Here is a 21476-nt window from a genome sequence, read left to right on the forward strand (position 1 = left end):
CTCATTTCAATTCAGATCTTATCTGCCCTTGAAAGACTACAATCCTCCAGCACCAATTTAATTTTGACATTATAATTTACATGTTCTAAAATGCCCTTAGATATTTAATTTATGTTTGTTTCTTGTTTTTGTATGTTTCTCATTTGAAATAAAGTTATTCACCCACTTCAAAATAAGAGCATGGAAATAAACGTCTAACTACTTGAATTCTGAAGGGTCGATAGCCAAAATTTCAACACAAACTTTATTCAACTGAAAACGTCGAAAACAACCAAGTCAATTGGCACTTTAGAATTTATCGGCAGAAATTAATTTGAGAGAAGCTACGTGTGCTAAACTTTCTCAAAGTTAGCCAAAGCGCTGAGACGCTAAGCAAAAACTTAGCTAAGCTATTAGCATTGAGCAGATAAGCGAAAGTGTGCCAACCACTCTGATAGACCAAACAAGTAGCTCATTACAAAGACAAATCTGAAAAGTGTGGCATGAGTTGGCCTGATAATACCAATATTATTCCTGCATTTAGTTGTTTCTTTTATTGATAAAACAAAACTACTTTATGGTGTTATCCTGCATCGGGTCCTCAAAATGTGCTGAAATTTAAAGTTTTAACAGGAACAATGTCTATAGAAGTCACTGTGACAGCATGCTACTGTACTGGTACACACATCAATTAATGGGCACTAAAAGCTAAAACAATTACATTTCTGAGCATTTCTGATCTACTAGCTTATTTTCCCCTTCCTTGTAAATTAGGAGAAACAAAAAAACAAGTGTGAGATTTAATAGTCTAGATTCATATCAAGCAACAGTAAGAGTCCTGGGAACGGAGGCCCAGCTGTTTAATCAGCCACCCACCCACCGTCTCCTCCACTCTGATGCAGAGTGACCTTCAGCCGGTTTGCTCAGACCGACAGATTTCTCTGTAGATCCAAATGGATGAAAACACACGGAGGAATTTAGATCACCTGTGGACCGAAAGACCCGACCAGCAGGAGAAAATTGTTGCCGCTCTCGTCACATGTTGTGATTTTCAGTCGCATCCAGGTTTCCATCCCTACAATGCTTTCTCTTTTCCAGACTTCTTTCAGTGTTTGGAGTTTGTAGATGGAATCCCTGTCATGGCAGTCTCTGTTTCTTGATCCGGATGTTGCTGCATGCTGCTGTTTGGCAGAAAGAAAAAACCCTGCATACATCCGCATACAGTTCACTCAGTACAGTTATTACTTTGTCTGCTGCACACTTCGTCAGTAATAGATAGCAAGCAAGCACCACGCCACAGTGTACCACATTTAATCTCCCAGTTACAAACCTTGCAGGGAAAGAAAGAATACGTGGTTACAAATCAGAGATTAAGTGTGAGTGAGTGAGTGAGTGAGTGAGTGAGTGAGTGAGTGAGTGAGTGAGTGAGTGAGTGAGTGAGTGAGTGAGTGAGTGAGTGAGTGAGTGAGTGAGAGAGAGAGAGAGCAAATTGTGGGGGGGAAAAAAAGGACAAAAACAGAAATGAGAAAATGCTAAAAACAGGCCCAGTGGAAAGAGGAAGGAAGAAGACAGGAAATAATGGAGATGAAGCAAAGTGGAAGATGAGAAAGTTGGAGAGAATGGGGCGTGCAAGTTACTAGCCAGAGAGAGACGGAAATGGATTTTGGCAGGAGGGTGAAAGAAAGGACAGAATGAAGCGTGGATGAAGGATTGTTCCAGAACAAGGTAGGGACAAGCCGGAAAAGAAGGAAAAGAGCCGGCAAGAAGGGTGGAATAAGCGAGTAAGACGTGGGGGAACGGATTAGGGAAAGAATGCCTGAATCGCGCAAAAAAAAAAAAAAAGTCCTCGAGAAGAAGAGATGAGTAAAAAAATACATTTCTGAGTGTAGAGTCTCAGCCCTGCCACTAGAGGGGGATGAAACAAATTGTGCATACAGCAGGTTTGGTTGCTGGAGGTTACAGTGTGAATCGGAGGAAAGGAAGGGTTTTAGGAGGAAGAACATCCACCCACAAAGGAATCGTCTGCCGGTTTTCCGTTTTTGCTTTATCTCCGCAACCTCGGCAACCCTGCCACACCCCACCCTGGCCTTCTGCCCAACACACTTTCTCTCTCTCTCTCTGTCTAATTTAGTGATTGCAGCAGAGTGGCCGTGTCATTACTTACGCAGCCTTGTGTTAGGGCTGTAATTGCCTCGCTGCCTTTCCAGAAAAGCACAGCAGAAGCGCGCTTAATCTTAAGTGCAACGTCAAAACATACATGTAATTGCTGCTCTGTGGTTTTTTTCTTGTAATTTAGAACAAACGGCGGTTTTGGAAAGAACACCGTTTGTTCTCGCAGGTAGAGTCAAAACAAAAACGTGCAGCTGATTTAAAAGAGAGGAAAGCTGAAGGATGAACTGAGGAAACACCGATTAGGTTCTCTTCGAACCTTAGATTTAGATTTTTTTTAAAGTTTGATCTATGTTATGATGAGTCATTTTCTGTTCATTTGCTCTGACCCTAACTCATCCTTCTATCCTCCCCTCATTTCAGCCTTTCTTCCCATCCTCTGCTTTTCTTCTTCCATCAACTTATCATTATGCTCTCTGATGTAGCCCTCCTGCTCACACACATACAGGCGAGAGAATTTACACGCAACATGGCCTTTTACATGTGCAAACACATCTTTTTTCTTTCTATTTTTTAGTTTTTGTTTTGCTTATCTGAGGCGGTTTTGCGCACGCAGGCAGGCGTGGGTAGGGAGACCCCTGGGGAGAGGAAGTAGGTACTGCAGAACCGAGAGGTGGTCTATTTTAGATCTCTGCTGCAGCAGCACGGGGCAGTGGCGCCGCTAAATCAAAGTACACTCCAGATAGGATGCAGGATGAGTTCCCCACACACTCTCTCTCTCTCTGCAGATAATTTCAGCAGCACCACTCCAGCCTTCTGCTTTCTCAGATTTCCTATTAAAACAGGCAGTAAGTTAGGTGTACGTTTTGTTTTTTGTGAGTTGTCCTATTTTCAAAAAGCGCTGTCTAAACATAGCCCTACTGGGTTTTTATTTAGCCTGTAATCTTCTAAGACTGCCTTTTGACATGGACAATAACTCCTAATTAATCCATCACATCAGACATCATCAAGCCCCCCCACACATATACACACACCACAGCCTGGTCACCATCAGCTCCCCTCATCCCCCCCCACCCCCCTAATTTCAGCGCCGTCTCTGTTGACGGTGCTGGAGATGCAACGCAGCGTGACCCAGAGGTTGATTGAAGTGAAGTGAGGGATAATAAGTTGCCGCAGCAGTGATGAAACTTCTTTGACACGCTGATGAAGTGCTGCTAATTGCCAAGTGCCAATGAGAAGTTCTCCATGAACGCATGAGGAGGTTTGGGGGTATGTGGGGGGGAGAGGGGGGCAAAGCACTGAGAACTACTGGTGCTCTGACAGATCTACTTAATCCGTTTTGCTTTAGGTGAAAAACGGAACGGTGATTCAAGGGGTCTGAACGCCGCAGCACCGTCAGATTTCGAGGTGCCGTTTGGCTAAACGACAACTCTTTATCTGCAATGGGAACTTCAAGGCGCTTTCCTTAAGAACAACCATGAAATGTGTTTTGTTTTTTGTTTTTCTTTTAATGTGTGATTATGTCATGCTCCTTTTGAAACAATATTTTACTGCTGACACTGAAATGTCTTGTACTGCTTTATTCTTCCTTATTGTACTTGTGTTGACTGCTGGTTTTGCTGGCTTTAACATATCTTGTCACCGCTAATGATTTTTCTAATGTGCTAAGAGCTATGATAAGTTCTTAAAAAAAATTACATCTAAATCACTTTTAAATCTGTTTAACATGGCATCAGATTAAAACAAACAACTAATTTAAAATCAAGGTAACTAGAATGTTGTTAACCTGTCTAACCGAACAAACCAGCCCAAAACAACATCAAGTTCTTCCTGTCCTAACTAAAGCTGATTTAAAGTTCATAACCTGCTAAACCTTTTGCAATGTTGCCCTTCTAACTTCTAACTTTCTTAACTTCCAGATTTGCCTGTAACCATTTTGTTTCTAATTTGTCTTCTCCAAATTTCTTAAAGGGAACTTTGATAATGAGCGCCTGGCTCTTGCTAGACAAAGAATCCCATACCGACTTGGTCGGGTAGTTGATGAGTGGCTACTCGAAAAAGGTAATAAAATCCCTTTAACTCCACTAATGATCTAACCGCCTAACCTACCGTTAACCACAGCTCTGGAGGAGGTGCAGTGCCATGCAGCAGGGGCAAATGTGATTGGCTCCTGAACTAAACTATAGGTTCCCTTCATTGTAGAACTACCAAGTGTAGCAACGACCAGATTTTATGGTGTTGAGAAGCTCAACTGGAATTGAAGCATGTTCCACCAGATTTAGTTTCACCTTCGTTGGCTTTTAAAGAGAGATATTGCCGTAGTTTCTAACAAGGCCACGTTTCAGGGGTCTTTATCCAAGGCACCCTAAGTTGGGGCTGCATCTCTTCAGAGCTTTAATCTCCAAATAACCCAACATAACCCTTAATAATCTGACCACATGTAAACCGCTTCCTTCCTGTGTCTTCTGTTTGCTGAATGTTGGCTGGATGTAAAAACAAAAAGTTTGATTTGCACTGGATTTTTCCAAGTACAGGACCCCTCCACCCCCCCCACCCCCCACCTCCTAACCCTCACCCCACACCCCTTCCACCCCAACCACAACCCTCCTCCAATGAAAGTCACTAAAAGTTAAAGGGACCGTTTTTGTATGAAGTCTGCACTCAGTGCGCCACGCGGGCGCCTTCTTTGCCCCTGCCCGTCTTGTACCTGACAGCGCCCTGAGTTCTTAATGCGGTCCCATTAAACTCATCATTCTTTAACCCTTTGAGTACCGAATGTCCCAACCTTCCTGTCTTTGTCTCGTGCCGTGTGTTTGTGCTGCTGAAGGTGGTTGATTCTTCAAAACAAGAATAAGCCAGTAAAATACAAAACAACAAAAAAAACCTACAGGGTTAAATAAATATATATGCACTGCTTCTGTTTTTTTGCAGTGGAGATGCATTGAGATGATCACAACCTAAGCGTAAAGACAGTTAGCTTCAGGGGGTTCTCTTTGAAACGCTATCCGAAAACACAGTAGGATGAATTTAGAATATAAAACTCTGTCTCAGAGAGAAAGATGAGGTATTTTTTTTATTTTTATTTTTTTTTGCAAGAAACAAACAAGATAAATGAACTGCCTACATGTTTATTTGATGAAAACAAAACAATCCTTGTATTCATATTCAGCGCCCATAAACTGACTTCTTTGCTCTCCTGTGGCGCCGCAGCGAATGCACAATTGCTGGGAATAGTTAGAACAGAAATTAGAAAGGATTGGGGAGATTAAAGTTGAATGAAAAAGTGAATCAATAAAAAATGATTTAGCAACTTTATGAAATTATCTGTGTGCCACGAAAGTCTGAAGAGAAGAGCTTAAGAGTGAATCTATTATTCTCTTTCTTCTCCACTTAGAAATCTGTCAATAGATGAAAGTAATAGGAGTTATTAGTTGTAAACATTCCCATCGGCTCATGAGTTTAAATTTTGATAAAGTGAATGTTAAAGAAGATTTGATATGTTAATTGCCATTCTAAATGGATTCAATACAGAGGTGTCCTACACACGCCATGCGATGAAGACAAAGAGTTGCTTTCGAACAAGTCTAGCCATCGTTGAAGGGAATTAGTGGACATTTTTGAGCTCAAAGGGTTAAAGTTATTTGATTTTTTTCTTCCTTTTGTTTCTTTATCCACTTAGAACTTCAAGCTACAAACCTCAAAGCAGAATCTAACCACCAACAGCAAATCAAACTCCACCCACACTAACCACTGAGGACTCCTCTCAGGATGTTCCATCTTTACAGACTCTAAGGAAATTGGCAAACTTTTCCAGCCTTATTGAGCTGGTAGTAAATTCATGGAGTCCTCAGTTCTAACCTTGTTATAAATGTATCTTTAACTGAACCTGGATGTTGGTATTTGGAAGAACTTGGACAGGTCGTTGCAATCAACGAAAACTAAACAGATGCTAACCCTGTTCTAACTCCTGCTAAAAAGAAAACAAATCTCTAAGTGAAGACGTCTTCAAATTGTCCTCTCCTGTTTGTTCAAGCGAAACTCAGAGGGTTAAAACGTAACGCAACGGTTGAACCTCAAATTGACCTCATCTGCTCTGGATAATTACAATAGTGTGTTTAAGAAAAAAAAATAAAATGAAGGTCCCTTTAACATTTATTGTTTTCACCACTAAGTAAAGGGACATGTTTGCTGTGGATTCCAGTTGTTGAATGGGTTGACTGGTTTTATTTGAATGAGACTTGTCTTTGTTGTTAAAAGCCTGGATCATTTAGACAGTGGTAGATGGTCCAGGCTGTGAATGACTGATCTTTAATGTTGCAGAGTTTTGAATGCGAGTGTGACAAACGATCAGCCCTGTGGGTCTCCTCCACAGCAATCTGCAGTGTTTTACAGATTACAGCCAGAAATCTACATGGATTTGCTCTCTTACACTTGAATGGGGCTACTTTTCATTCATAACACAGTTAAAAGATTTAATCTGAGGGCGTGCCGTGGTGGCGTAGTGGTTAGCGCGACCCACATTTGGAGGCCTCAAGTCCTCGACGCGGCTGTCACGGGTTCGACTCCCGGACCCGGCGACGTTTACCGCATGTCTTCCCCCCTCTCACTCCCCCTTTCCTGTCAGCCTACTTCATAAAAAGGGACTCTAGAGCCCACAAAAAGACCCCCTGGAGGGGTTATAAAAAAAAATAATAATAAAAAAAAAGATTTAATCTGAGATCATTTTTCGTGTTGTAACCTGTTTTATTCTATTATTGCCTGTTTAGCTAGCTTCTTCTCTGTTTTATTATGACTCCTTGAATTTTTGCCTCATAGTTTAAGTCACTGTGCTTGCAATTTATTGTGCACAGAAAATGTTGGGCTTCTCTTTTATAAACGTAATGATTTGTTTTAGTGGTGGAACTCTAAAGTACAAATCATAAACAGTTCCGCTAAGGCTAAAGCACTAGATTAACATGGTATTCAGCGGAAGCGGAATTGAACTTCAATTCAAATTTGAGCACCAATTCAATTTAGACACTATATCTTAAATATTCTACTGTGCCCAATATATATATTGTTTTCTACTGTCCATCTTTTATTTGTTCCTGTTTGTTTCTTGTTTGAAATTAAGTTCCTGGGGGTGAAACAGAGAAAACATAGAGGAGAGGAAATAGAACTGCCACGTAAACAGTTTCACCCACTTCAAAATAAGAGCATGAATACAACCCTTTTTCTACTTGTGCAAATCTTGGCAGTCGATAACTAAAACTTCAACACAGATCTTGAACCGTATTCAACTGAAAGCTTAGAAAACAGGCAAGTAATTTAATGCTACAGAATGTATCTGGAAAAATTAATCTAGGGGAAGTTAAGTACGCTAAACGGAATATTAGCACCGCCATTAGCGCATTAGCAGATGTGTAGTCACCGCTGTTTGTTTTGAACATCATATGATTTATTGACTGCTGTTTCAGCTACACATTATCACGTCTTTCCCATGCGTAAAGCTGTGTGATGTTTTGGGGGGAGTTGTGCGGCTGATCGTGGACAACACTGTGTCACTGCAAAGATGATTTGATTAGACTTAACATTTACAAACTGTCTTCAGCATCTTATTGGAGTAATTACTACAGTTAGTAGTACAGTTAATTAGTACAATTAGTACGCTCTTACAGCACCTTGTTTGTCTTCTATTAACCCTTTTGTTTTTCCTTTAATCTTCATTTCATAGTAAATAGGACAACAAAAATTCAGCAAGTTTTACTCAAAAAGCCAAACTAGAAATTTGTTTAAGATAAAGAAAAAAAAAATGTTTCTTTTGTTAAAATATGATTTGTTTATTGTTTTATCACATAAGGAAAAAAAAAATCACATAAAATAAGTTTCATATTTTCAATTAGAAAAGCAGGCTAATGTTTGTGGCCTACAAGTTCTTTCTGCTTTATCATTTTGAAAAGCAAGTCAAGAAGTTTGGACACCACTGTCCAAGAAAATAAAAAGTCTTTCCCTTAACGTAGGGATTTTCCGACATTTCCAAATCTTTTTCTTAGCTTAAAAATAATGACAGTGTCCAACTATATTGCGATATGTTCAGAACATCTGCATTAAGCCTCGCTCTCGCAGGCTGAATAAACTGCAGACATGCCTTGATATCTAGAAAACACAATTTCCTTTGACACTTTTACTTCTTTGGTTCCTCCGACTTAATTGCTGTAAGCCTCACTGACACTGAATACAGCTAGCTAGCTTTGAGTCATCTTTTTATGGTGGCCATTTACACACCAAAGAGTCCAGTTGCTGTGGCCTGCACTCTTAGGAATACTGTGTTTGTTAATGGTTAAAAAAAAGAAAAAGTGGATGTTTGAGATTCCGACAAACCTCGGAATCTCAATGTTCCGAGTGACTGCAGCACAGTTTGTGACTGTGCTGCATTGACCAGCATGCAGCACAGTCACACACACATACACTGAGTTTTAGTAGCCAATATAGTCATACTTTCAGTGCTCTTTGGGGGTAAACATCTCTGTTAAATGTTAAAAGATACTTAAAGGATTGTCACAGCAACAAACCAGAGGTTTGCATATTGCAGGTTTTGCAATCCGTAGTCTATATAAGAAAATAATCTGTGATTTAACACTGTGGTGCTTCATTAATTGTTTAAAATCTATTCAATGAATCATGTCTTGTTGTGAAGACATGATCCATTGTTAAAGGAGGTGTAGCATTCCACTCCTGTGTCGACAGCAGCAAAGTAAAAGGGCTAATCGCTCACTTTTTGCCCTGACAAATCAGTATTTTGGTCACACCGTGATTTAATGGAAGTCATTGGAGCCCGCAGCCCTAGAGGAGAGCTGTGCTGTCTCCCTAGATCTCATTCTGAAGCCCTTATCCAATCTCCCATACTGTGTGTGAGGCAGATCAGAGAGAGCATCTCCTGCCCACTCCGTGCCCACTGACTAAATTCAAAACGGCAGCAATTACAGGAAAGCAATGGAGGGGAAAAAATCCCAAGTCCCAAAAGTTTTTAACAGCTCTATCTGAAACAAAACTTACTGAGATGCAACCCCTTTACCCGGCGATGGAGCCGTCATTAGCAGTTTTCTCTACATCCATCCCCCTTCCTCGTCCCGATCTTTCAGGTAATTCCTTTTTCTTGCTTTGACTTTGAAGGACATCCTTTGTCCAAAAGCACGGCAAGCCGTCTCTTATGTCAAAGTTCCTACTTTTTTATGAGCTAATCTCTAAATAGAACTACAGACAAACAAGAGGAGAAACCTTTTTGATACCTTGGCACCATTTTTTTGCAGAACATTGAACCTGCCTAAAGAGGATTAACTGCACATCATGTTGTTGTGAAGATGTGATCCCTGTACGGCTCACCAATCAGTTTCTGTGATGAACTAGAGACTGAGGGAGAAGCTGGGTCTCCGTGGCCTCTGAAATCAGGCTGAAGAATCAGGTTTAATGTTTGGAATTTAATGGCCGTGTATTAGCTTCCCCCATCCCTTAATCAAAAGCAATCAAGTCCTCCCCCCTGGTGCAGGGCCAGAGCCCAAATCAAATCTCCAGGCCAGGCATCCGTCCAGATCGGCTATTCATGATCATCCCCACTTCATTTCAGAGATTCTGACCCATCTGGTCACAACCGAGGCGATCGGATTGAGGCCTTCTTTTCTTTTTGGCGAACCCCGGTGATGTGCTCTGGCTCCCGCCGAGTTATTATCTTGTCTTCTCATTTGATCCCTCGGCACTATTATTGCGCCATTCGAGAGAAATTGGGGGGAAACTAAATGAATTCGTACATGCTTGCTCACGAGTGGAGAAGTGGCAGCAAGCAAGCGTGAAAGAAAGAAGGGGATCTTGTGTTATTTCACGGTCTCCTGCCGTGAAATGCCACCCCGCGCCCCACACCTCCCCAAAAAAAGCACAGTCACAGTTAGGAGAGAAGCTTGTCTCCGGCTAACCACTGTACTATCTCTTTCTGCGTCTCCCTCTACAGTATTCCATGTTTCAGATCAACATACGGATAAGGAAGAGAGTCTGATTAAATCCAGTTTACTCCCCCAAGAGTCCTGCAGATATTCCCGCAGAATATCTCAGAGTGATTGTTGCCTTTAAGGACCGCTGGGCATCAGACTGTCTCCTAAAGCATTCACCGCACAGTGTTGTTACTCTGTGCCTCACATCTTTACTGTCAAGCGCAATTAATTCTTAGTATTCAACACGAACCAGCCCTGCTACAGAGGAACTGAAAAAAAAAGAGAGAAAACTTAATTCCCAAAGAGAGCCTTGTGCTGCACAGATAACTTGAAAACACTTCATATTCGACTTTTTCCACGTCCCACCCTCACCCCCCCATTGTGCTCGGCTCTTCTTTGACTCACACCGCCCTTATTGTCTTAGGGAAGCTCTTTGTGTTGATTCTGCTACAAGAAGAAGAAGAAAAAAAAGAGAATTCGGCAGGCACATGAAGGATTTTTGAGCAAAAAATCCATACAGACCCCACGTACAAACAGTTCAATTTTCTGCTCGGCACGTCACAAACAAGTGGGTTGTTGACAGAGGTGAATTCTGGGCCATCCCTCCCACCCTGCAACTCGGCAAAGAGAAAAACATTTCAGGTTGAAGTGCCTTCCCAACCACTTCATGGTCCTTCTCTCTGTGAGATAACAGGAGCTGAAGGTGGATGAGAGAGAGGTAATGACAATGGTGAGAGATGCCACTCTCCTCAGCTGCAGTCCCTTTCACCTTCCCTCATGCGCACTTAGATCATCTGTTACCTCACCCTTTACATCCCCCTTCAGCCCCCCCCCCCCCCCCCCCCCCGCCTTCCCCTACCTCCATTTAGTAATCGCCTCCCCCAGGTTAGCAGCAGCAGGCGCTTCCCTTTTCTCCTCTGCTCCTACAGTAGATTCTGCGGGGTTGTTGCAGACATGAAGCCATTATTTCGTAGCCTCCGACAGGCAATCTGTGCATTAGCAACCCAAGCGTGGCCCAATCCGGGCCCACTCTCTGGCTTGGCTCGGCTTAGCTGGTAATTACCGACCGGAGCTCATCTGAGACAAGCCATTTCTGTCTGTTAAGAAAGAAAACGGCCAAAGAGGATGGCACATCAATGCAAATCTGTTGCTAGAAATGTGATTTTACTCATGCTACTGCAGCAACGTTTTGTTTCTGGGGAGGTAACCCAGCGAGAATCGAGCTCCATGCTGTCTGCAAACTCTGCACCTTGTAGTCTTTAATGTGCATTTGGATGTAGAGTGACCAGATGTCCCCTTGGTCTTGTCTCTTTATCCTCAGCCCACCTTTTTAATGATTTTCAAAAGGCCAAACTGCATGATGGTGGTAAAGGCGAACTCATTAGCAGCTATGTTCTCAACCAAGCTGTACTCCCACGGGGTCCAGCAAACATGGAACCTTTCAGCGACTTCTGTGCATTTAGATTCCACCCAACCTGATGTAAAAAAAAAAAAAAAAAAAAATCACAGCAAGGCAGGAATGTACCAACCGTGGCAACTGCAAAACACAGCACAGACTAGCAAAACTGGTGGTTCAAATGAACTTAAGGTCTGGCTGTGAGGAATTCAACAACAGAGATTGCGTTATTGTAAGGTACGCCCCCAATTAAAACAATGGTAGTAGGCACAAAGGTGCAAGGGCATTTCTTCAACTTTCCTCCACGTCATGCCACGCACTCTGGCAGCCATCCAGAATTTGCAGTAACTGGAGTCTTTTACATCACTGTGTAGGAATTTCTGCCCATTCTTCTTTACAGAATTCCTTTACTTCAGTCAGAAGCATAGACAGCCTGTCTAAGTTCATCTCAGACCTTCTTGCCCTTCTGCCTGCAGTTATGACCCATGGATGCCTTTTTGCCCAGTCTCGTTCTTTCTCCTTGGTTCAATTTATGAGCTCTAGGGTAAGCTTAACTAGAGTAAGTTCGCCCTTTAGCTAATGCTTTTTGGCCAAATGCTAGGGGAAGCACTGGAGAGGTCACCAGTCCATCACCAGGTTTCAGAATGGACAAACAATCATACACACGCACACACTCATACCTAAATATACCGAGACCTAACATGCATAAGCCCTTTATCCCCAACATTTTCACATAGGAGGAAATCTTATTTGAGAAATCGTCAAATCGTCTGTAAGGGCAAGAGTTCATAAAATCACATCACCACATTAAGGACATAAGTTCATACTGTCTGACAAAAAAACTTGAAATCGTTGGACATGTTGACCGACCTGCTTCTCCTCCAACTTTGCAAAATCTTGAAAAATACAAACTGAAAACTGTCCGTTGACCATTTGCACAGAGGTTTTATTCGGTGCTACATCAATGATTGTAGCTGATTGGCTGCCTGCCTCAACGCATTCTTTCAAACATTTTGATTGGTCCAGGCACCAGAAGCAATAATGACGCTATTTGGCTAGTTCATACTCGGGCTAAGCTAATTTCTTAATGTTTCTGAATATTTTTGAATATCTTCATATGTTTGTGACGTTTTTCCAGTGTTTCATTACAATTCCCATAAATTACATGGCGATTATTCATTCATCTTTATAGTAATACTTGCAATAAAGACACAAGTGTCACCTCAAACCATTTTAATTAGCTGTATCAGATTGCAGCTCAAACTACGTAGTTACTGTAAAACTTTACTCAGAAGAAACTCTGAAATCAGAAGTACAGTACTCCAATTTCCTACAGTTTTTCCCAAAGTCCTGTTCATCGAAGCCCTCACCATCGTCATCATCAGAATCGTTGTTGTCGTCACTGTTGTCTTCAGAAGCTGTACCAATAACAGCAACAGCTGTCATTTCCTGGACAAAACCTCTTATCTCACATGTTTAAAATACAGTAAAACATACAAATGTCAGAAGTCACAATGCAAATCTGCAACACATTAGTAAGTCAAACGACGATGTCACTTAAAATAATATCTTTCATTGAAGTAAAACATCTGATTCATAATCTGCACAATATTTACTGAAATAATTGTTTTTCACACAAGCCTTGCTTTAAAGCGCATTGAACAGAGAGGGCCATCGCTGCATCGATACCTCTTATACGTATTAGGTGTATTTGCTTCCTTAAATGGAGACGCCTCCTACAGTCAAATTGTAGGGCTCCCACAATGCAGACAGCAGGAGTCTTTGGCCCCACAATAAGGTCATGGAAAGAATGTTATTATCACAAAGTTAACCGTGCCATTAGTTGGCTGCATCTAAAAATAAGGTTTGAAAGGTAGAGGCCACTTAGTTCTTCAGTGTCTTCCTTCCTGTTTCATACATTTACCATGTCTCCAACTGTGCCGTTTCTTCTTGTCAAACCCATCAGCCCTCCCTCTGGCAGTTTGTCTTGATGACATTCTATCCTCTATAGCCTCATTCATTGTCTGTCACTCCTCCTTCCTCCATCGTATATCTCATGTCCCCCCTTCTCTCCACACCGCTCAGCCCTCTTCTCCCCGTGTCGTCTTTCCGTCTCCAGCGCCGAGCTTGGTAACCGTGGAGCTGTTCGCCAGCAGACGACAAAAGGAAATTACATTTAATAGTCTTTTAATAGGGGTGATTTAATTTAAACCTTTGATATTATAATGTAAGTCCTCTTTTCAGAGGAGAATCGGGAGGGAAAATGGCAGGCTTGTGTGAGATGTACAGTGGGGGGGAGTTCTTGTCTTCCTTCAAATTGATTACCTGCCTAGCATGGAGTAGGGGCACTGCATGCTGCATTCCACTGTGCATTAAAAATGTAAAAATACCCCCTCTCCTCCAGCTGTACAATCTGCTGTGACATGCAGGGGTCATTACTGCAATGACTCAGCGAGGAAATCAAAGTCGGAATGCTGTTCGTTTCTCCATGGCGCTTCCCAGCCACTAAGTTCGCCCTCATCCCAAGCTGCTCCACCGATCAGTGGTGATTGCAGATGATAGCGCCTCGAGCAATACCTGTCTCTTTTGCCCACATGCCCTGTTTAGGCAGAAAGAATATACGGGCTTTTTGGTCAAGAGACTTGCTAGACAGCGGAGACAGGAGCAGCAGTTGCAGCTCGGAATGTCTCCTGGAGCGGGTTAAAATGTGACAGAAAACAAACACAACCATTTGCCCCCAGATAAGCAGTTTTTTTCTTTATCACTCGGTTTACAATTTCCATGTTTTCTGGCTTCAAACTGAAGCAGCTTTACTTGCTCTCTTCAGTGTTTTCCCACCATTTAAAATAAGAATAGCTCATGCTATACGTCACTCCAAATATTTTAAGTCTGTTAAATAATTCACCCTTTGTTGCTAAAACAACCTAGCCTGATAAAAACCAGCCCCTTTTTCTATGCTTTGCTTTGTCCAGAGGTTCTGAACCCTCAGCTATTGAGAAACGATTGCTTCCTGGACTCTTTTGAAGTTTTACATTTTACCCAATGGCAAACATTTGTCCATGACGTATGTTTTGCGCCAGTTCAACGCTACGAAGCTAAATTGAACTTGTCTGCACAGTAGACAAACCAGGTGCGTCATTGATTACAGCTTCTCCTTCTGGTCGTTGATTGGCCCAGTAGAAATTCTACTAGAGGAATCCAAGTAAATGGGAGAAATTCCAGTCGGAGTACTGAAGGGAGATGAGAATTGAGTGGAATTGCGTGGAAAGGTAACGGCCAGGCTAAAAACAACCCTGACCCACTGAAATAGACTGAAGATCTCTGAGGGTCTAAGAACGCTATTTCACTTTCAGTGTGAAATTTGCAGAGTGAAGTCTGATATCGTCTGTGGTCACCAAGTGACTTCTGGTGAAGTCTAATATCTTATTGTGAGCCCTAGATGCGCGCTTAAAGCCTTGTTCTTGTACTGAGCCGTATGGTAAGGGTCAGTGGGGTTCAGTTCGCTGTTTTGACCATTGAGGCAGTGGAAACACTCTCCTGAATACGCCAGACCATAAAATATTGTACCGTTGAAAACAAGGCAATAGGTGTGTGCTTTAAGTTTAGTGTATCAATGTTCGAACTCTTATTTTGAAGAAAATAAAACTGGAAGTAGTTCTTACCCTGTAGTGTTGACAGAATCAGCTAATAAACACTTTCATTCAGGATGACATAACTCATTTGGGCCCTCAGTAGAAAGTGCCAGACAAGATATAATTGTCTGGCAATGATATCACAGTTAGCGCTGTGAGAACCACGCGCTAACTGTTAGCCACTAACAACACCAAAGTTCCCATCTGGATCACAGCTTCCTATTGGCGGTAAACTAAAGAACTATTTCTGCGTTTTAATGAGTCTCAATGGCATTTTAACATTTCTTGTAAAAACGATCTTTATTACTTAAACTGATAACTCATGTGAAATCTTTGCACAGTTTGAGATTCATGAAACTTTTACTCACTATCTTCCTCCACTCTTGGGCTCATAGTGGCAAGGAAAATAAATGGCACTCCTGGATTGGCTGGTTTGCAAATAGCATGTCAAGTAGCATTGCGCTAAGCTAGTTCAACTTCCCAAGTTGCGTTTTCTTTCAAATATTTTAGAAATATTCTATGAATAATCTGTGAGTCGGCAGATTTTCTGTAAGCAATTCTGGATAACATTCCAAGGACTGAACCACGAACAGGCATGAGTCTACTGTATCTATGCTAACATATCCTTCCCACTGTGACTGAAACAAGATAATCAAGGTTTTCACTTCGTCTGTCAGTGGTAATAATGTTATTGGTTTAAGTGTGTCCTATGAAGTGGTTGAAATGAATTTATTAACTTTTACTTGAGATGATAAAGGTCCTCCTTTAACATTCTGTAAAGGATAATAATAGGAAATGTTCACTTGCTGTGATTTTCAGCTCTGCTCCACATTCAGGCCTGTAAAAGGGAAACATTTAAAACCACAGAAGATTCCTGTGGTCTGACATGCAAGTGCACCGCTGCTGCTGCTGCTGCTGCAGCATTCTGCAAGGTAATCAGTAACTGTAACATTTAGATTAATGTACTGGAGTGAAATGTAATTTCCTTAGAGCCAAACTAGCAAGTATTATTACATTTAAAGCACCCAAACACAATTACCTTAGGCAGGTACTTAGAGCAGCGCTTGTTTAAATTTCCTCAAAAGCTGAAAATATTTCTCTTTCGTCAATGTAAAAAAAAAAAAAAAAAGAAAACAGAAAAGATAATTAACTCTTTGAGCCATAGACTGTGAAAGTTCTGCTTCAAATATATTCTCAAAGTCATCTTGGAAGCTTTGATGGAAAATTGTGAAGTGCGAGTAATCTCACCAAGCCAGGGGGAGAGCTCAAGAGCTCCAGAAAAATCTTTTTTTTAAACTCATGCAGGACAGTAAATGAGGGTAAATAATGCTTTAATAAGAACCAGTCAAAAATTCCTGTGTTACTGAATTTGCTCTACAATATATTAACCAGACTGCTGAAGCAGAAACAAAGCACATGCTACCAGGAATTTTTCCAACAGCAGCACGGAGCATTCAGTTTGGGGAATCCGGCATGAAAACCCAGCGGAAGATGTAAAACTGCACATAAATGTTTAATGTTTACTCCCCATGGAGGCTGATTAGTGTTCCAGATCATACGTCTTGTGGTGTTCTTAAGCCCCTACGCCAGGACAAGACCTGACAATGACAAATACGTCGCTTTGTATGCATGCTGCATTTTAGAGTTTGTCATTTCCTGGTAAATGCTGATGACTCATTCGGCGCTTGGGGGCGTATGCTTAGTTTGCATATGACAAAATGCTTCATTGAGAATTCAAATTTGTGCAGCTTTAATACAGAATGTTAGTCAGTATCTGTTTAGGGCCAGTAGAGCAAACCGAGCAGGCCGTTCCCCTCCGGCTCTGTTTCTAAGAGATGTATAAATAAGGAAAGGGGAAAAAGCCTCCACTTTATGCCAATTTCTTAAAGTGTCTCCTTCATGGATACATATACATCTACAGTAAAGCTACAGTATGTTCTAACAAAATAACAACATGGCTAGAATCTTTACCTTTATTCATTTTATAATGTTTGTTTTATTGCAAATGATAACTCAAATAATAAAAGTGTAGCTATATGCTAAACAGATTGTTGCTCCAAGGCATGAAGCTGCAGGCTACTATCACAGGATGGCTGATCCTTTTTAAAATCAATGTCATGGAAAAAAAGGTCAGTACAACTTTAAAGTGATGCTGAAAATCACTCTACACTCCAGATTCTGCAGTAGGGGTGGGCATTTATCGTATCGTTTATCATTTATCGCAATAAATTGCTCATCATGAAAAGAATTTTGATTCATTGTTATCACTATAAACTCCAATTAGTGATGATTAAAACTCCCAAAACTGTCCAAATGATCAGGTCTGTTGGTTTTAATGTTTTTCTCCACTGTTAGCTGAATAATGTTGTATCGATACGCATCAGTAAATTGAAAATATGGTTAAATGCAGTTAATGTTTACAGTTAAGTGATAGATTAAAAAAAATCACACATTTTCATTTCATTGGTGTCCTAAATAAGTGTATTACACATGGTATGTTTTTCAAGCGCAGTATTTGCAGGGTTATGATTGCTGTGTAATGCGGTCACAGCCATATAGTTACCCTAAAAAAGAAGAATAAATAGTTATTATCTCAACTTTTATCATCATCACAATAATGCTAAAAACATTTTTTATAAAGCTTTAAGTCCATATCGCCCATACCTATTCTGCAGTGTTATTTTTTTCATTTTGTTTCTAAAAATTAATCAGACTCATGTACAGTACATGAATACATTTTGAAATAAAGTCACTTCTTGTTCCTCCTAACGTTTCCAGTTTGCTGACTAACATGTTGCTTTCCTGCCTTACAAATCTAGCGCTTTGCTTCAGATTTAATCGAATCTCTGCGCAACTTTTTCCACTTCTTCTCTGCGCAGTGTTGAGAATAAATAAATTCTGTTTTCCTTCCACCTCTTTTAGCTAGTTGCTAAGCTAAATCTACAGGAAATTACATGTTAGGAAATGCAAAGGAGAGCTCTGCTTAGAAGAAATGACACACTAGGGAACGCCCTCTTTGGGGCGCAGCTTAGACAGAGGCTAACAAAAGAAGTTACCAACTGTTGCTTGTTGCCATTTTGCATGTTAGCTCTTAAAGGTAGCATGTCAGAATGGACCAGCTGTATTTTGGTATTAATGAATGGAATTCATGAATTCAACTCAGTGACTCTTCTTTAGCCTCATACATCAAGAACTCAACATGGAGAATGGATGATTCTCCACAGCAGACAGGGAGCTGCACCAGCCAGTACAGTCTCTCTGTCACTGCAGTAAATAAGAGACTGAACTGGGAGCCTTTTCAGTGACTGATGAAAACTCAAATTCTTATGGAAAACCTAAATTTTTTGTGTGTGTTTCTTACCTCAACAAAATCATGTTCACCATCTTAAGAAAATTATTTGTTAAATTAGGCCACCAATTTAAGCAGTTGGTGTCTTGATGAGAAAATCAAAGACTGCAATCAAAATACCTGGATCTGATACCTGGGATTGAATAGAGACAAACAGTAGTCTTTTACTAAATTTTGTTTGTTTGTTTGTTTCAGGAGTTTTGAAAGTGAAGTTATAGTCGGTTTGTATTAGAAATGTGACAAATCACAGAAAGTTTGTAGGAAACAAAAAAAAAGCCAAACAGCCAGTCCAACAGGGAGTCATCTCTAAGTCTGTTCAGGAGTTTAGCAAACGTTTGTATTTTGTGCCAGGTTGTCATCTGGGCAACAACTTGCTGACACAGGCTTGTATCTCACAAACAACTTAAACTTCTGTTTGAGTTGTTTAAAAATGCTAAAATTGGCTAAAACTAGAGACTTGACACCACTCTGACGATTTCCTTACTTTTATAAATAGCAATACAGTCGACCCCACCTGTATTTGCATTTTTTACTACGGAATGTTAACTCTAAATTATTCACGTACATTTTTCTCTTATGTATTTTTACCTAAAATATTCACAACTGTGTGCACTAAAGGCACAGTACGTCAGAATACGTGAGGAGGGTGATTCCGTTTAAGACGGTGTACAAAAAAATACAGGTCCTGTTTTTGTCAGCTATATTGAATGCAGAGTTTAAATAAAGAGCTGTTTTCTGAGTTCAGCATCTGCAGTGGCTTGTTGCTAAATCCTGACCGTCCTTGTGTCTGCACTGCGGTTAATTAAGGCTCCATGTGTTGCTCTGAATGTCTGGAATAGTTAGAGGCTGGCCAGCGCCATAACCTCACCCCACCCGACCGGGTCCCACCTTGAGCCGCTGCCCATTAAATGCCTATCACCTCAAGAGCCCCGAGGACAGAGGAGGCTGAATTGGTCCAATGGACGAGCCCTGATACACAGCTATAAAACGCACACACAGAGGAGGCATATGTAAATGCAAATTTTAGCAAACACACACTGCTTGAAAAGACAAGCCATCGCTGGCATATTTCATAAGTCATTACGTCGGAGCGTGCACGGCCTGTTCTCTGCGGCAGTGTCACATCCAGCTCCGTCATGTTAGGAGCACCGATTGCTTGTCATGCAGGCGGCCCGTCCCCCCATTCCGCCGCAGCACACTCATCCCTGCCACCAAAATTGGCTCTAAAGCCACACGCCACTTTTGATTTGACCTGGCACGCCCTGAAACAATAACTTCATCAGGGCCTGTTAGGGTCTCATCCTGACCAGAGAACAAACAATGATTTCCCTGATTCTCATCTAGAGGGCACCTTTTGTTGCTATCATCAGTGTCTGACCTGGCGAGGACCAAAGGCGTCGGTACGGTGGAGAAAAGACAAACCTGGAAAAAACTCAGGATCCACAAACACTTGAGATTATCTCTAAAAAAAAAAACACTTATAATTGTCTATTTTAATAGTTCAAACTGCAAATATATCTTAACCAGAATTGATACTAGGGACGCACCAATTCACATTTTTCATTTCCCATAGCGATACCAATATCTGAGGTTTAATATCAATTCAGCAACAGTGCTAAATTGAATTAAAACATTGCTCTGAATTACAAAGGTTTTTGAATGCACCATTACAACACACTTAAATACAGTAACAGCTTCACAAACCTGGTCAAACATGTAAAAACACAGCATAACTTTAATCTGTTCAGTCAGTGCAATTAGCAGTATAAACAACCTATGTAAAATAAATAATAAAGAATCTGAAACTGACAAAAAAAATATCTGTGAATATGGGAAGCGTCAGCAAATAATTTGGAGTTACATTACACAGAAAAAGAATACGAATACTGAAGTGCGAACAGGCAGGAGTCCACTTTGTAGCAATTTAGAAAAGTAAATAAATCCTCTGTGCTGGCAGCCGAACTGCTAGTTGGTTAGCATTTTCACACAATCCACACATACTTGAGACCCCTGTTAAACAATTATAACTGCCTACTTAAAAAGTTCACACACCAAATATACCCACACAGTGGAAACTCTCTTAGCACTAGCGCAGAAGCTAGTATCTACAGTCTTCCTTATTTGTGCTCTTGTGGGCACAGCCAATCAGCGGAAAAGAAAAATGGCGTATCTGGATTGACTGCTTCTCAAAGGTTAGGTTGATGGTGTGTAAAGTAGAATTGTGGCCATTTTTATTGTTTGTATTTGAATTTTCTTTCAAACTAAATACACAAAAAAAAAATGGGAATGAATTGATTTTCCGTAAATAATTTTGAGTTTTCCATGAATTCTGAACCCAAATATTTGGGGGTCTGGCATAAAATAAATGGGTCACTAAACATCGTTCTCCTCCATTTTACTATCAACTTTTTCGTGTCATCTGTTTTTACTTTGAGTATCTGCTCTGCCTTTGCAAACCCCAGTTGGTTGTGGCAGATGGACCGGACTGGGCCAGGTTCTGGTTCTGCTGGAGGTTTATTCCTGTTACAGGGAAGTTTTTCCTCTCCACTGTTGCAACATGCATGCATGTATGAGGGATTCTTGCAACGTCAACAAGTGATTGCCTACTGCCACTACGTGCAACTAAATCAAGACTTGATGCAATCTGCTCCGTTTCTTTAGATAGAAACTTTTCAAACTAATTGGAATAATTAACAGAACTTAATGTAGTTCGATAACTAGGATCAATTGAAACGTGTGTGGGACTGTACTGAATTTTTTTTTTTTGTAAAGTTTTCTCGAGTTTCCTCCTATTTGTTGTGAATTGGTGCTATACAAAAAAACTGAATTGAATTGAACCAAACATATGCCATGCGGTGCACACTACGGTTCCTCATTATTGTGATATTCTTAGATTTTACATATTTTTCACTTCAAAGGGGAACTTCATCTCTTTGTTTTGCAGCATCCAGGATTAAAGAGACTTAAGTTTTCGAGTTTTCCAACATGAAAACTCAGATTGTTTGAAAAAGCGAGACCCTCTGGGCTGATCTGTGGTCGTGGGCGTGTGT

At 40.9% G+C, this 21476-nt stretch overlaps 1 protein-coding gene across 9 annotated transcripts in view; it reads left to right on the forward strand.

The window, feature by feature from the left end:
• The window catches only part of nrxn2b (neurexin 2b), an 813260-nt gene that overhangs the window by 759510 nt on the left and 32274 nt on the right, over positions 1-21476 (forward strand). For 7 of the 9 annotated variants that reach the window (XM_032584259.1, XM_032584254.1, XM_032584253.1 and 4 more), the window contains one exon: positions 4060-4149. The exons of the other annotated variants lie outside the window; for them this stretch is intronic. In XM_032584259.1, the coding sequence (XP_032440150.1) occupies positions 4060-4149 (90 nt within the window). The remainder of the gene's footprint in view (positions 1-4059; positions 4150-21476) is intronic. 9 annotated transcript variants of the gene reach the window in all.

The sequence above is a fragment of the Xiphophorus hellerii genome, chromosome 14, assembly GCF_003331165.1.
Source record: "Xiphophorus hellerii strain 12219 chromosome 14, Xiphophorus_hellerii-4.1, whole genome shotgun sequence".
Taxonomy (NCBI): Eukaryota; Metazoa; Chordata; class Actinopteri; order Cyprinodontiformes; family Poeciliidae; genus Xiphophorus; species Xiphophorus hellerii.